The sequence below is a fragment of the Hypomesus transpacificus genome, chromosome 7 (genome assembly GCF_021917145.1).
Source record: "Hypomesus transpacificus isolate Combined female chromosome 7, fHypTra1, whole genome shotgun sequence".
In the NCBI taxonomy this organism is placed as follows: domain Eukaryota; kingdom Metazoa; phylum Chordata; class Actinopteri; order Osmeriformes; family Osmeridae; genus Hypomesus; species Hypomesus transpacificus.
In genome coordinates this window covers 3,182,175-3,197,849 of record NC_061066.1, presented here as the reverse complement: position 1 = coordinate 3,197,849, position 15,675 = coordinate 3,182,175, and the positions used below count along the sequence as shown (strand labels likewise).

Here is a 15,675-nt window from a genome sequence, read left to right as displayed (position 1 = left end):
GTTAGGTAATATTAGCCCTGCAACGTTTCAAATACGACACTCCAGAGCTGCCCCATTCATTTCCATTGACACCAAGCGATTACCGTCAATCATGGTGTGGAATCTGTTACAGGAGCTGGTGATACAGAGAGAGTTGTCCTCAGGCTAAACAGAGTATGGCCATCCTGAGTGTACATGTGTGTTACAGAGAACGTAGAAGTAAGACACGCTTCAAAACTCCCCATGTACCCATGATACATTACACAGAGATGATGACAACTGACAATATTTGATTCCAGTGGTTACTTTTACAGTAACACGACTTCAGTGTCATTGATTGGGCTATTAAGACTCATGATCAGAAAACTCCATGGTTACACAAAAGCTTGTTTCCCAACCCTTCTCCTTTTTTGGTCATGCAAGGCTTTGAAACAGCAGACCAACGTATGAAGGACCCAGGCCTGGTCTGTACTATCATACTCAAACTCCCACCACCCAAATGCATCCTCTAAACTGCCAGTTAAAACAAAATGTCATCTGATTTTCCAGAGTCCCCCTGACTTCTAGTCTCTCACAATTGTTTCCACTCTTAAATCCCAGGATTTAGGTGTGATTACAGGAGCCAAGTAATGTTATACTAAGGGCTTACAGCGGGCGGAATCCATCTGCCACCGGTGATTGCTTACTATAACAGTCATAGCTTCACAGCATCTCTTTATTATTCTGTCAACATTTGTGTGACAACATGGATCTTGGTGTGTGTGGTGTTTCTTGTTCCTCCTCTCCTTTAACCACTGAAAGAGCCTGTGTGTATATCTCTAATGTATACAAACTGAGTACCACCGGACAGCTGTGTGAGTGAAATGATATTGTGCTTGGAAATCACTTGTTTTCATTTGCTCTCTCTCACTCCCTTTCTCTTTCACTCTCACACGTTCTCTCGAAGTGAGTCACAGATTCTCCCAGCTCAAAGTTGCCTTGCCGATCCACCCAGTCAGGGAGAGTGCGCCAGAGTGGTGGACGTGATTCCAAACAGGTACTCCATCCTTCTGGACCCCAGACCAACCACCAGTCACGGGGCAGAAACACTAACAAAGCTTCAGAGGAACTACAGTGTTGCACTGAGAAACGAACCCCTATCTGTGCCCTTGAGACCTATCTCTCGTTCCCTGGTTATCGGCCGTGTCATGCACATTCAGAGCTTCTTCCCAGAAGAAGCTCTGAATCAAGCTCTGAGTATGGAAACCAGGCTCCTCTAGGATGATGACTGATAACAATGGTGCCTATGTGTGGTACTCTCTCTTACAAGTCACTGTTACCCAGTACAGACAGAGATTGTCATTAATAACAACAGTGACGTCATCGACGACTGAAGCCCCTCGACCCCAAACAAGCCACTTTGTCACTTTGAATGGGTGATTTCACGGAAGAGACTAAAGTGATACTGAGTGGCCTGGTGACAGTCATGTGATTAATCCTTGGTAGCATGGGGAAGGTTTCAGGATTGAGCTCCAGCTGCAGCTCATATGGTCATCACACCCAGTTTTGGTATCGAAAAGAAGTTATCCGGTTGTGTCTCTGTGGCATAGTGTGTGTGTGTGTGTGTGTGCTGGACATGATGTGTATGGACGGTGCTGTGCCGGGTCTGTGTGTGTCAGTGTGTTGGTGTGTGTTGTTCATGTCATTAGAATCCAACTCTGGATGGCAAAGCTTGAGAATGACCCGCCTCCCACTGGCATGGGAATACCCCCCACTGAAAACCTACCATTTAAACACACCGTATAACTATCACACTTCAGTGAAACGAAAAGAAGAAGATGTCATTAGCCTCTAAGGATGGCACGCATGGTGTGTTGGAATGTAAATGTTATGACAGTGGGCGGGGGTCAATGTTGAGACAGAAGTGCCTGGTCAGGTACGTGACGTGAGGTGTCTGTCTTCTGTCACACACACACACACTTTCACCTCCTTCCCGATGGATCAAACATATCTCATCTCAATCGTTACCACCCGCCCTCCACATTCCTGGCGGTCTCTCCTTCCTCCATCGTTAATCTCTCTCCACTCTTCTCTCTCACACTCAGGTCCTGGTCTGTCCATGAACGTCTCTCTCTTCCCATCTCGCTCACGTTACTTCCCTTGCCCCACTTCTCTTTCTCCAGGTCTCTCTCTCTTTTATTTATCTCTCTCTTTTTCTTTTCGACCCTCGTATTGTCCGTCTCCCCGTCTCTGGTTGGGGTTGAGGTGTAGCTGGTCTGCACAGAGTACACACTGTCCCATGTTCAGGAGAGGAATCCCTTTAATGGGGGTTACAGCCCCTGATGCTCATCAGATCTGGTCCCTCAGTAGTGTGAGATCCCGTTCAGTATTCAAAACTACGTTTGTCTCCAGGAATTTGACCAACATTTCCCGCATCGTCAATGCAGTGTACAGGTAGTTTTGCAAATGTTTGAAGTTCCATTGCCATTTTGTCATTGGACAATTTCTCAGACGATTATCTGGCATTGCAAGAGGATGAAGCTCAAATCGGACACCACGTCCCTGTTAATCAATGGTCCGTTTTTCGGTTTGAAGTGGTTAGGTTCAGGTCACTGCACAGAGGTGGATCTACCAGTTCTGCAAACGTCTGGTGAGTAATACAATATCAGTCAATGTGTAATTAAAAATGATGTAACCCTTCTACATGGTTGCAGAACATGCACCCCGCACACACTCCTCAAATCAGATGCCTGATCTGTCTCAGTTACAGAGTTATTTAAAACTTCAACCAATTCAAGCACACCCCGAGTATTCAGCTGTATTTGCAAATAGTAATTAAGCCAGTCTGGAAGGTTCCACCAGTCTTGTAATGTGTTCCCATGCATTCAGGCTCCCGTGATGCCTGATACACAGCTCAGTTTAAGTAGACATAGGTCATCTATGTCTGGTAAACTGGTGACATAGCTGGCACTCTGGGCTCTTGGAAATGTCTCAGATGTCACACACACACAATCGGCTGACCTCACACCCTACTGCAGGGGGTCGGCACTCTGGTTCAGGACGACCGAGGACAGATCAGATGAATGATAAAACCCAGGGATGTTTGCTTTAGTGCTACACCTGCAGCACAGTCATGCGATCTGCCCAATCACGTCCTGGCGTTCCCTCCACCTCTCCGCCAGACCATCCTCCTCTTCCTCCTCTTCCCTTCCACTCTTGTTCCACCTGTTCTATCCACCAACCAGCTCTCACTGGCGTGGTAGGGGAGGGTTCGGTAGGTGCCCCCCCCCCAGCCAATCATTAACCCGAGTGCTACTTTCCATCATGATGTGGAGTTCAGATCATGTGCCATTCAAAAGTTTCCCTACCTTCTCTTCGTTATACTCAGTTCACACATCATTGATGTAAGACTTTCAATGATTTACCAGCAGAGAGCCAAGAGTATTGGATCAGTGCATTTTGGTCAAGGCCATTGAAATGCGGGCATTTCCACCGTGATTGCACCACTGCCGAGCTTGGCCATGAATTTTTCGGTTTGTAAGTGTAAACGGTGGGTAATACAGTTTGAGTGTATAGTTCTGGTATTTTTTATAGTGGAATCTGCTCGGAATTGTTATGTGCTGTGTAGCGTTCTATAGTATTTGATGTTTGGCAACTATCATATTTTCAAGTAGCCAATTTGAAAAAGCTATTATATAAAACACACATGCATACTCACATACACACAAACAAGTACACACCCTGATATGTGCACACAAATATGAATCCCACACTATGCATCATCTCACTACAGTGGAATTCTTTATTTTTCACAGAATGATGGACATAATCTGACAGTAACATTTAACTAACCTTTTCCACCATTAAGGCCACCTTGCAAAAGTGTGGAAAATATGAGATAAATAGAGTCTTTGGTGACACACAGATATGAACATACAAAGATAACTTAAATACATAACATTTCTTAAATAGTATGACTAAGACATATATATATATATACATACACAAGTGTTCATAATAGTCACTGTCATGCTTTCACCCCCAAGGAGTGGGCCACTACATCTTCAAATACATTTGTACAGATCCTTATCAAATGCAATACATACATCACAATTCTTATCTTCCGTGCACACATTTTATGACAAAGATTGAAAATTCAAGTCGCGAGGACAACATGTAAAGTGCTCTGCTGTGACCCTAACCTATATATCAAAATGTTTAATAGGGACACAAATGAAGAGTGAGTGACAGCAAACTGGATGATCCTGAAAAGGACGACTACCTCACAAATACCTACGAACAAACACACTCACATGCACACACACGTGAACACACTTCTGTGTGAATGGGTTTTCAGGACACACATGGGGAGGTAGAAGTGGCCAGAGTGCCACCACTCAGCAGATCCTACGTAGTTTACCCAGACAAACACAGCGCTAAGCTGCATAAAAGTGCTCCTGATCTGCCCGTTGACGCAACTTTACATCTAACCACGTCACAAAAGCACACAAAGGCAAACAGTGTTTCTGAGCACATTGAAACGTCTACAACAAAGGTCAAACCCAGGGGATCGGGTCCTGATAGACACTGTTGATGTCGGGCTGAGCAGGAACACACGTGTGCGCAGCCTCGCACACGTGATGTGTGTGACAATACTGGAGTAGAAAGTAGAGAGATTCACCCAAAGTTCTCAGCATTTGAAAAGCTTTTAATGATCCGTCACGAGACATTGATTAGCTCTATTACAGCAGAGAGAATGGCATGTGTGCCTCAGCAAGCCTTTGAACAGATTAGCCTTCAGATCAAGAAACAACTGAATTATGACCTGCGACCTCCTGTCATCATCATTAGAGAGAGAGAGAGAGAGGGAGAGAAAGAGATTAAACGAGACTATGTTGAAATCAATCTATATATAAAGAAATGGTCGTAAAATTAACCAGTATTGAATAAAATAATTCAGTCAAAAGACACAAAACCAGACAAGACTAACTAAAAGTCGGAAAAACCTGATAGCATGATGTCTATCACTCAAATTGAATTCGATTTTGGCAAGCAATGTCAGGTTTTTGGTATAAACCACTTGGCATGTGTGCAATGCCACACTAAGTTAATTGTGGGATTGTTGTCAAATTGTTGTTGTCAAAACGATTTAAAGAAATGCATACATGTGATCATTCAATGAGGAATATAAAAGTTACTTTATGTATTGACCTGTATTCTAACTGTAATATGAAAGATCACATTCAGTAAATCAGGATTATATGTTTGGAAAGCTCATAAAAACTTGAAGTGTAAAGGATTATTGAAATCCTTTCAACTTGAGTCTTTGTTGGACCACACAACGTTGAAATCATAAAGGGGGTTGATCCAGCCATGGCCATTTTGCAAGTTATATTTCGAGACTGTCAAATAACGTGTTTTTGACTGGTCAAATTGTGGGACGTTGACTGAATGTAGCTTGTTTTTGTTATTCTTAGAGATGGTGTCCACCCACCATTTCAGCTCTCTCGGGGCATATTTTACGGCATGTATGGTATTTAGCGAACAAATTTAAAATCTGGCACTCCTGCCCCTACATTTTGGTCTCCATAGTCTCTCATTATGAACCTCGCTAAACATCACTAACAATGGGCATACCAACACTAACAATGTTGGTAAGACAGTTGTCTTTCAATGGACTTGGAGTATCCAATCTTTCCAGAATTATCTTACACCAAAGTCAGAATGCTGTCGGTGGCAGGGTTAGGTTGGGGTTGGCCGCCAGATTTACGATGGCCTTTGGTCCCCTATTGAGTGGTCAAGGCAGAGTGTGTTTATAAATCACATCAAACAAGACCCTGAGTGAGGGTGTGTGACAGTACAACAGAAGGGACTGGGTGTTGTTTATTCAAATGCCCTCTAACTAAAGTCATGGCTTACAGGGAGAACTTATGAATCACGTGAAGGGGATAATATTTTAGGGACTGCTGGAGTGTGGTTGGGGGGGACCAGTACTAATCTACCTACCTCTGCTACATGATGTTTGGACCAGCACCCCTATGCATTGCAGCATTGTAATGACACCATAATGACTCATTCATAATCACACAAAGACCCCTTGAACCGTGTGTGTTCAGGTGAGGGTGAGGGGAAGGATTATAGCTGTGTGGTCTATAATGGTAGCTGGTGGTCTGGATATCAGTGGCCAGGCCAGTGTCAAACAAGGTCCCTAATATGGGGGGCGGGGGGGGGGGGGGGGGGGGTGTCAGAAGGGTAAGAGGTAAAAGGGTTCATTTGGTTGTTTCGTCAGATCTTTGGGTCTTCTGACGAGGATCAGATCCCGACACAGGTTCAAATCCAAATTAGGGGCTTAAGTGTTTGATCAATGGGCAGGAGGCTAACTGCTGCTGGGTAGGTGCAGGGCCAAGTGTCTGCTGGTGTTGAAGCGAGAGGCCGGCCCTGAGTGGACAGGTCTTTATCCTTCCATGAACAGGATTAGTCTTATTGACGAGTCAGGAGGGAGAGAGAGAGGGACAGGCTTTTATGAGCCCATAGTGTCCTTCAAAGGTTCTGGAGACTTGGCATGGTTTCCCAAGCTGGTGAGAGGAGTCCGGTTTGTGTTGGGTTTCAGTCTTGTCAATGAGTTGTAATCCTCCTTGTTAGATGGCATAGTGATGTCTTAGTACAGGAGCAGTAAGACATGGAAAATGTTGTTTGAAAAAAAGAAGAAGCTGCAACAAGTTCGTTGGTGACAAAGTATGGACTACAACAAACTGTGATGCAAATACTACTGAAAGGAATAGATAAATATCTAGACAGATGAACTTGCTGGGGTGTTTGGAGAGACTTTGTCTGCAACTCATCCGTAACTATGCGGACTCCGGGGGTTAATGGGGGAGGAGTCTTCTCGCCCGCTCTGGCCAATCAGCTGGTAGAGCCGGTGGCTAAGGTTCTGTACCTGGCAGGTTCCCAGGACACACCCCACCCGCATCAGCTGAGCGTGGTGGGGGTGGTGGTGACCCCCTTTTGACCCCTGGTGGGCGTGACGACGACCTCTTGACGGCCTCCGCTGGGTCTCCGAGCCTGTGGCGCCACGCGCCCACGCCAACGCCCGAACTTGCACGGCCTCTCTCATGTCACTGGAGGATGGTGTGTCTCTGAGGAAACCTGGCAGCCATCTTGTGGAGTCATGGATGGCTGGTGGAGGGCTGGAGTCTGAAGGGCTGGCCGGGTCGGTATCTAACTCCGGGGTGAAGATCTGGTCCTCCTCTCTCAGGGCATGGAGCTTTTTGAGAAGGTCCAACCTGAGGAGAACATAAAGAAATACATGTCACATCTAGTAAAAAGCCACATGTAGCTATGTTAACTCAACTCAATACTGGCAGTTGAGTCAGTGAACTTAGATTCAACTTGGTCTCATTGTACATGACTGAAAGTCATTAGCAGCATTGACGACAGTAAGCCATACCCAACATGATAACAATGTCCACATTTGGGGTTTTGGTCTTAATACACTGAAAAGGTTAATGGGCTTTTATAGTTCTTTACCCGCCCTCGTATAAATATTAGCGGCTAGCAATTTATTACATTTTATAATCCTCTCCCTCAACATCACTTTATCTGTCTACTCTATATGTCCACTTGGTCCTGAGCAAACACTGTCGAGAGTCCCATGTCACACTCCAGAGAGGGCCAGATGGACTCCTAGGGTTCACCTTCCCCAGAGAAGAAGATGTTTCTGGGACAGGTCGTTCAGCAAACACTGCTCACATAGACTGAGGCTTGAGTGCCGACGAGAAAAAGGCCTGGCCATCTGTTCACTGTTTGACCACGGCACCCACATCTTAAACCTGACCATGGTGTTCATCTCTGAGCTGTCACAGGCTTGTTTGCTGAGAGAGCTCTGACTCGGGTCGGTTCTCTGAAGGTTAATGTATAAAGGGACTGACTCACACGCCCGATTTGCCATTTGAAGCAGGTAGAATTCAAACGTATAAAATGGCGGAGACTCTAGGCTTGTAAACAAAATGACCCGAAAAGGTCATTGTAAATAAGGAAGGCCTACGAACAGTGAGAAAGAAAAAAAGATTGACAGATTGCTATTTTCTAAGAAAACCCTTTTTCCACAGCATCAGGTTTCCGTATGCTCTTGAGGACAAGTAGTAATCATAGCTAAGCATAATTACAAAAAGCTTTTCCCTTGTGAAACGCTGACTTGTCATTTCATCACAAACGCCCAAGTTTGTACTGAAACCCAGAGAATGGAACGAGAGAAACAACAGGGCTCTAGGAAAACAAAGCTATCCTCTTACAGTAAGGGTGAGAAATTGCCATTTCAACGAACAAAGCTCCCAACACAATGTGGACCAAAGATTTCCCAGCCTTAACTCTCATGCCCCTTGCCACTCTCCCTACCCTTTTGTTACGCACTGGGTGAACCCTGGTTTTGCCCACCAGGGGAGGCAGGATAATGCTTGGGCACAGGCAGAGCCATTTCCAGCACCACCTCATTATGCCAGTCATACGTCTCTGACCAGTAGCACAGCCAAGTCGCGCCTGCCTGCTGTGCCAGGCAGAGACTTAGTTTGACTGTGTGGAAAATTTTATAAATTCAAGGCTTGGCTAACTGTGATTGTAGAAGATAAAGTTCGGTTGAATTTGTGTAAGGCAAAAAAATGTGGCTCGCGCATGAACAGTAAACTTGTTTATTTTAAAATAATAAGCTTCCCAGTTCATCTGTTTACACGTTAGTTTGTCCTGGTCACATAGACTGAAATGTAATCTGCTGCACTACATCTTTTCCTCTGTGATTAAAGCCGAAAAGAAACCTGATTCTCACACAAGAATGTGGAAATTCCATCAGTTGGCAGAAGAGTGAATAGAGTGAATAAAGTAAATTAAATGAACACAAAAAGGTTTGATTAGCTACAGTGCTCGCTGAGTTGGGGCTCCTTTTTTCTCAGGACAAAAACAGGGACAACATGGTCTGGGAAACGACACACGATGCCCATGTGATGGGATTGAGAGTTTGGAGCGTGCAGAGGGGGGATTTGGAGGGTGGCTAACGTGAACATGAACCTTACAACCCTCACCCAACCCAACCTCTCGGAAGTTAGTCTGGACTTTGGGTATTCAGCTGTACGTTCTCCTGAACCTCAGATGCTAGCTGGATGCTTCACTAGTCAGGTCGCTGGTCGTCTGGGCTGGCGACTTGCCACAAAAACCCTGTGACAACATTACAAAAGAGCATACTTGGAGAATCAGTGACTGGAGGTGGAGGGGAAAGGTTTTTTATTCTTTTTTTTGTGTGTTTTATCCCATAATGTGCACTTCAAACCTCCTTTATCCCCCTTTCCACTTCACTACATATCTGACCTACATATTCCTCCACTCCAAATGTCCTTGGACCTTTATATAACTTATTTGTTGAGGTTTTACAGGCAAATATTAACAGGTCAGTTTTATTTTCCACTGCTCAGGGCTAATTTGCAGCAAAGAGGCCGAGTTCTGAAGTGGAAGGTGGAAGTGTGAGTCACCCCTGTAGCCGCCCAGAGCTGTCTGCTGGTCCACCCTGGAGCTCAGAGCCAGATGACTGGCCTCACTGCAACACCAGGGGCCCAGGACAGGCACCAGGTATGTCTGGTCCAGTCCCACAGACTCACTTGGCGATGCAGGAACTAATCCTCCCCCGAATTGACAGTAATTGAGAGCTTTGTGATTGGCAGAGGATCAAAGATGGTACGGCTTCTTTTCTTAAATTGCTCCCTTCAGCTCTGTTTGTTTTTAATGCCCTGCCTGATCCATGGAAGATTATCTATTTTTTTCTCCTTGATAACTAAGTCACTCCACTTCTTTAGTGGGAGTCTAATTTTCATCCGAGGGTATTAGGCTATAAGTCACTTAGACTTGGGAAAGGTTGTGGGGGGGTTTAGAGGTTGATAACAGGGTAAGCTCGTTTGGGCAACAGTTTGCTGTTATTGACAGTAATTACAGATCTCTGGTTTTGGTTACGGATATGAGACTCTCCATGAGAACCAGAGTGCTCCCCAGGCCCATCTCTGCCCCAAGAAGGCTTCGTCTGAGAGGGTTAAGCATCCACAGCAGTAGCCTGGATACATGATTACACAGAGCGCTGGAGCTTACCACAAACTGCCCTAATCAGCAGAAAACATGGCACATTCGTCTATAATCCTCATCAGTTAACAGTGGGAAGATTGTTGTCAGATTGTCGGCAGTTTATTTCAGAAGGAAACATTTTTGGTACCTGCTTTCAAGGTGTTGCGTTTTCACAGCCCCCTTTGGTTTGTTGACAATAAGGAATACTTTTGCGCAGATTAAGTGGTGCGACTAGGCCCTTTCCTCCGAGGACTGAGCGAAAGAGTACACTCATAATAACATCCTGTGACAATACAAGCTCAAGCAGGGCAGATTACTTACTCTGCCTACAAAAGTACTAAATCAGATGCACAACATTAAAAACGTTATATTTTCCTTACCACTCCTCCTGTGTTTTGAAAACCTGTGCTCCTGTGCCTTCTCTATACGCTGCTCCCACTGTAGTCTGTAGGTTCAGACATGTTCCACAGCCTTGTCTTTGGCTAGGTTTGCTGTGCGGTGTGGAGACATATTCTTTATGGATGTGGAAGATGGAATTCAGGTCTTAGCCTCTAATCCACAGAGGAATTCTGTTCCTGGGGAGTTGGGTCTCCAACTCCTGCTACAGGTCTGGTCACCACCACCACGGCAAGGGTGATGGCAGTGTTTATGTAGTACGTGGATATCTGGCCAGTCCAGTAGAGCCCAGATCTGTTTGTACGGTGCTGGCCTCACACCAGAGAAGGCAAACACCTCTAGACAGCTAACCCCAAAACAGATGGCCTCTCTGAAGGTGATTTACAGAGAACACCTGGGTTGTATCAGACTCAAAGTAAAAAAAAAAAAAAAACCTTGTTTCAATTTTCTATAGTTAGTTTGGTCATTATGAAAGGTATTTTATGGACTGAAAGTTATGTTTGTGATATTCTTCATTAGGGTGTAAGCAATGAGATGCCTGCTGTGATAGGAAGTCTGTGTTAGCTGTATCACATGTCAACAACATCTGATACGTTTCTCAGCAGACAGCATGAGTTTGTACTCCAGAATAAATATTGTGTTTGACCTCTATGGCTGATGGGACTGCCCCCTATGATGCGGACAGCGGGAGTTAACGATTTAGGGGGATGGATGGTAAAAACATGGATTTGTTTTGTTCTAGTAAGATCCTCCGAAAATTCCCTCTCCTAGTACACAACACATGTTCACAGACAAACACATGCACACAAACGGAGCATACAGACTATTGTGTCAGTGTCATCAGTCATGCTGTGTCGTTGAACCCTGTCCGAACAGTGAGGAGGACGGGTCAGAGCAGAAACCTCTTTAGCCACTAATCAGCTAGCATGCCTTGCACAGAGCATCCTGCCTCTCACTGCAGGAGTCTATCCCACACAGCTTTGTTTCACTTGTTTGGCTTTGCCCCCCAAACGTTCTCTTTTTAAGTGTGTGTTGCTTGGGATTTTGTCTCCATTTTTTACGAGTGATCTAGCCAGCTTCTGTGGTCGTGTGTTGGGATATTCCCTTGGCTGTGTCAGGACGTGGAGGTACAGCATGGCTAAAGATCAGAAGAGGGAGGGCAACCTGCAGTAAGCGTCTGTCTGAAGAGTAGCGATGTGACCCGTGTTTTTATCAGGCTGTCACGGTGGGACGGTAAGAACAGGATGTTCGGTACCGATGAAAAGCAAAGGTGCAGTGAATAAAGAATTGTTCAAACGTGAAAGATAAAATAGATTATTTTAAAGCCAGAAAGGAAGGGAATGAGAAAAGAAAGAAAATGGAAAAAGAGGCTGTGGTGAAGTGGCAAGGATAAAGGAGGAATGTGGAGTGAGGGAGAGCAGAAGAAGAGGATGGAGCTGAAGGAGTGATGCTATGAATGCCCCGCTCAACACTGAGGGAACATCTTGGCGAGATGTCAAGGAGTGATAACCCTTCACACAGCCTGAACAGGACAACTAGTCTTCCTCTTTTGGAACTGTTTGTATCTTTAGGGACTGACTCTTAATAACCACAGAATTGACTTAAACATACAGACAGAAAGTTCTGCCTTCAAAACCATGACCATAAAACGTAGTTCTCTGAATTCTCCCTTTGCTGTTTTCAATAGGAGATAAATAAGGAAGAAAAACTTGTTGACCGCAATTTGGAGGCAGAAATAAGATATCAGTGTTGAGAGGCCAGACACAGATTATCTTGTTTTCAGTAGCAAAAGCTGAAAGAACACACATTCACAAGTGGACAGTAGGCATACAGACATACAACAAGCCTCCAAACTCACATACAGTACATGTAATGACATCCCCCCTTCACACACACACACACACACACACACAGACACACACACACACAGACACACACACAGACACATTTGACAGTGGCTGTGCGAGGGCCCCCATTGCTATTGTAACGACCTCTTCTTTGAGACCAGAGGCACCTCAGATGGATATGGCTGGCTGGCACAACTTGACCCTGTCAACACCACTAATGAAAACCACAGACAACGGCTCCACTTCGTTCTTTCACTAAATCACCTCTTTCATTAACTATATAAACCACTTTGGGTGTCAACATAAAGCATACCCCTGTATGAATCTGGACTAGGTTCTCACCATAACTGTCTGTACAATTTTTTTCCATTCCAACTTCCATGTAAACAGAGGAAATTGATTCGATGTCCATCTGTACGTGACTAAAGGCTGTAATCTGCCAAGCACCAAAAGGGGGCATGCACACACTAGCACACCTTCACTCTCATCCCTGCTAACCTCTTAGGGCTGAGGGGGAAAACACTTTACTGTTGATTCAAGCTGTGCTGGTATGTGAGCCACAAAGGTAAATGGTTAAATGTTTGCTTGTGTGTGTGTGTGTGTGTCTATCTATCATTCCAAGATGTAAACATTAATAGATATTAATAGGGTGGAAATTACAATTTACACTTAATACAGCAAAAAAAGCTAATTCTGGAATGTATACGTTTTCAATAATAACATGTTTTTCCCCATTTGAAGTCTAGTTCAATTTCAGCCATGAATGCGAGTGTTCTTGGCTTGTCTTGGTTAGCCTTGATATTGCACTCGGACGCAAGCGCTTTCACATCATCTATTGTAACAAACTGTATGAGAAATATCCAATGACGCCACCTTATTACATTTGACGAGGTGATTTACAAACACCTTAAACAAATGCGTTTTGCTTACCTGCCAGGGCGGCCTCAGCTAACCTCAGACAGTACATGCCCTATCGCCCATTTTATTCAAAAAGATTACACGATTAATTTTCTTTAGTCTCATTCATTGATATCATGGGTTTAAATTCTACTTCTTATCAAACTCATAAGATTGAAAGCGAAAGCGTGTTGCACTCAAATGCAGTAATTTGTGGAAATGTTATTCGTGGTAAACCACACTAACTGGCATAACTCCAAAACAGTTATTGAAACAGTTTTGAAACAAGAACAGATTATTATTTAGAATGGAATTTGGAGACCGCTCATTGTGCATTCATATATATTCATTTTTTTTTTTTATTGGATCAGGGATTGCGCCATGCGCACCTGCTTTTTGCAATTCACACTGGCATAAAGTTCACTGTCAGAATAGTTTACGTTCATTGTGTCACGTCTGTTTGATTTTGACCTCGCCGACTATCTCCCCGACACAACACTCTGACTGAACGAAAACACCTACGTTTACGCACAATCCTCGACCGGATATAATCATGAGTTCAACTAGTTTGTCGCCAGACAGACTGCATGGTTATATGCAAAATCAATCATTCTACATCGGCTATATATAGCACCATGGATGTACCATTCTGGTAGACCATTTATAACCTGTCAATTTCTGTTTGTGAACTAGATCCAAATAATGCCTGCATCATTCATTATTGAAACATTATGAGACATGCAATTTGTTTCTCTTACCTGTTTCTCTGTAGATGGTCCACAGGGAGAGCGAGGAGCTGGAACGAGAGCAGGCTGATGCAATACACAGTGAGCGGGAGAAGCGACCGCATCGCGGGGCCAGTTCTCACACCCCTTTGGAAGGAGGGGACAAGCAAACCACCTGGACGAAGTTCAAATCCCAAGAGAAAGAATATTTCAGAACTTTTCGCAGACACTTATGTCCAAGAAAAATTTGCAAGACCTGAAAGCGACAAAAGAAAATGTTGTCATTAATAAAGTTCAGAAAAAAAATCGTGTTCCTCTGCAAAAAGTTCTGAGTCTAATTAGTTTTTCACTCATTCAGTCACTCTTTCACATTTTAGAGTAAATTATATTTAAAGTTTAAATGATGTGTTATTTATAATAACGATAATAAAACACCCAGAAAAGACACTGCTCTTAAAAATCCACTTTAATTTCCAACTTTTGCTAACACATGATAGGCTATTATTAATATTCATATCATTACAGTGGCATTCCTCCTTAGACAACTCAAAATCATACAAAGTACATTGCCTACAATATGGTAGCTTAATTCTTACCTGTACGAAGAATTGTAATCGAGTTTCTGAATGTTATTTGAATATTTTCCCACGGCTCTAAACGTGTTGGTTAAGATCTAGTTCTCAGTCTGAACTCTGAAGCTGTGCGCGAGATGACATTTGTACGTTAAATATCTTGTGGGCGGGGCAATTTCAGAAGCATCAATGACACACCCCTGACTATACAGGTAGCTATCCTGCGTTAATAGGTTTGTCACAGGAAAATAGTAAAATGCCTGTTACTGTTGGCATTGATTAAAGTGACAGTGTTCTAAACATAATTGACTGATTGCTTTGCATCAGCTTATTTACTTTAAACTCAACCCCAAATCGTCTGGGTAGTAGCCTACTTGGATATATAGTAATTGAGGTTCAGGAGGAGAAGACAACACCAGCTCCCATTAAACATCACATGACTTTATGCTCATCAGCTAATCACAACAAACACTTGAGACCAGCCAACAGGTGATCAGAAATACATCCATGGTCTGCTCATCACTCACTTATTTATTTTCGTGCAACCCCCACCCCGACCCCCTCACTCTATCCAGGGGTCTGCCAACTTCAGGGAAGCTCAGTGTAGTCTGCAGGATTCATCTGCCATTTCCAGTCTTCTGCCTGCATCATTCATTCATTCACTCAAATAGTTGTTCTTACTCAATAACAATTATTCATTGTTACTCCTTCTAATAATGCATTTCAGAGCAACAGGGGATCTGAACCTGCAACCCCTTGTCTGCAGTCAAATACTTCACCACTGAGCTATACCTGTCCCTGATCTAGTACATCTTTGAAATGTATTCAGTTGTTGCTCCTGTGGTTTTTGAACTCACTAACCCTCCTCTAACTAGAGTGCAAACAAAAATGCTTTTCAAAAAGCACTTCATGTCTTCCAGCCACTCTCCAACCCGTCTCTTATCGTTCACTGTGACTTGAGGGTGTCTGAGCCCAGGAGATAAGAAAAGATACAGATTTTCTAAGATCCCCACCAATTTTGGCTGGGCACACCCATACCGCCTCATGTACTGTACCTTATGCAACATCTTGTTAAATGGAACAATGTGACATGTTCTCTTCGTCATTTGTCTAAATATTATGATAGATTTCCAAGTATAAGGAAATGCGTTACAAAGCTATTTAGCTAGTTGTTAAGTCTTGTGT

The 15,675-nt window shown here is 43.9% G+C and overlaps 1 protein-coding gene across 2 annotated transcripts; it reads right to left on the bottom strand.

Moving 5' to 3' along the window:
• Positions 1-3,737: 3,737 nt before the first annotated feature.
• On the bottom strand, positions 3,738-14,605 carry adm2a (adrenomedullin 2a). Of its 2 annotated transcripts, none has more exons than XM_047023023.1 (3): positions 14,515-14,605; positions 13,952-14,174; positions 3,738-7,241 (listed from the first exon to the last, which is right to left on the bottom strand). In XM_047023023.1, exons 2-3 carry the CDS (start codon positions 14,041-14,043, stop codon positions 6,797-6,799), a joined length of 537 nt encoding a protein of 178 aa, XP_046878979.1. In that variant the 5' UTR covers positions 14,044-14,174; positions 14,515-14,605; the 3' UTR covers positions 3,738-6,796. The 2 variants fall into 2 exon arrangements, with proteins under 2 accessions (XP_046878979.1, XP_046878980.1); XM_047023024.1 differs by having other exon boundaries at positions 13,952-14,093.
• Positions 14,606-15,675: the final 1,070 nt, after the last annotated feature.

What these genes read in the sequence shown, in the direction of transcription:
- adm2a (XM_047023023.1), bottom strand. Translation starts at nt 14,043, where the DNA reads ATGCGGTCGCTTCTCCCGCTCACTGTGTATTGCATCAGCCTGCTCTCG. An exon ending in GACCATCTACAGAGAAACAG is followed by an intron (nt 7,242 to 13,951) that starts GTAAGAGAAACA and finishes TGTTCTCCTCAG; the next exon opens with GTTGGACCTTCTCAAAAAGC.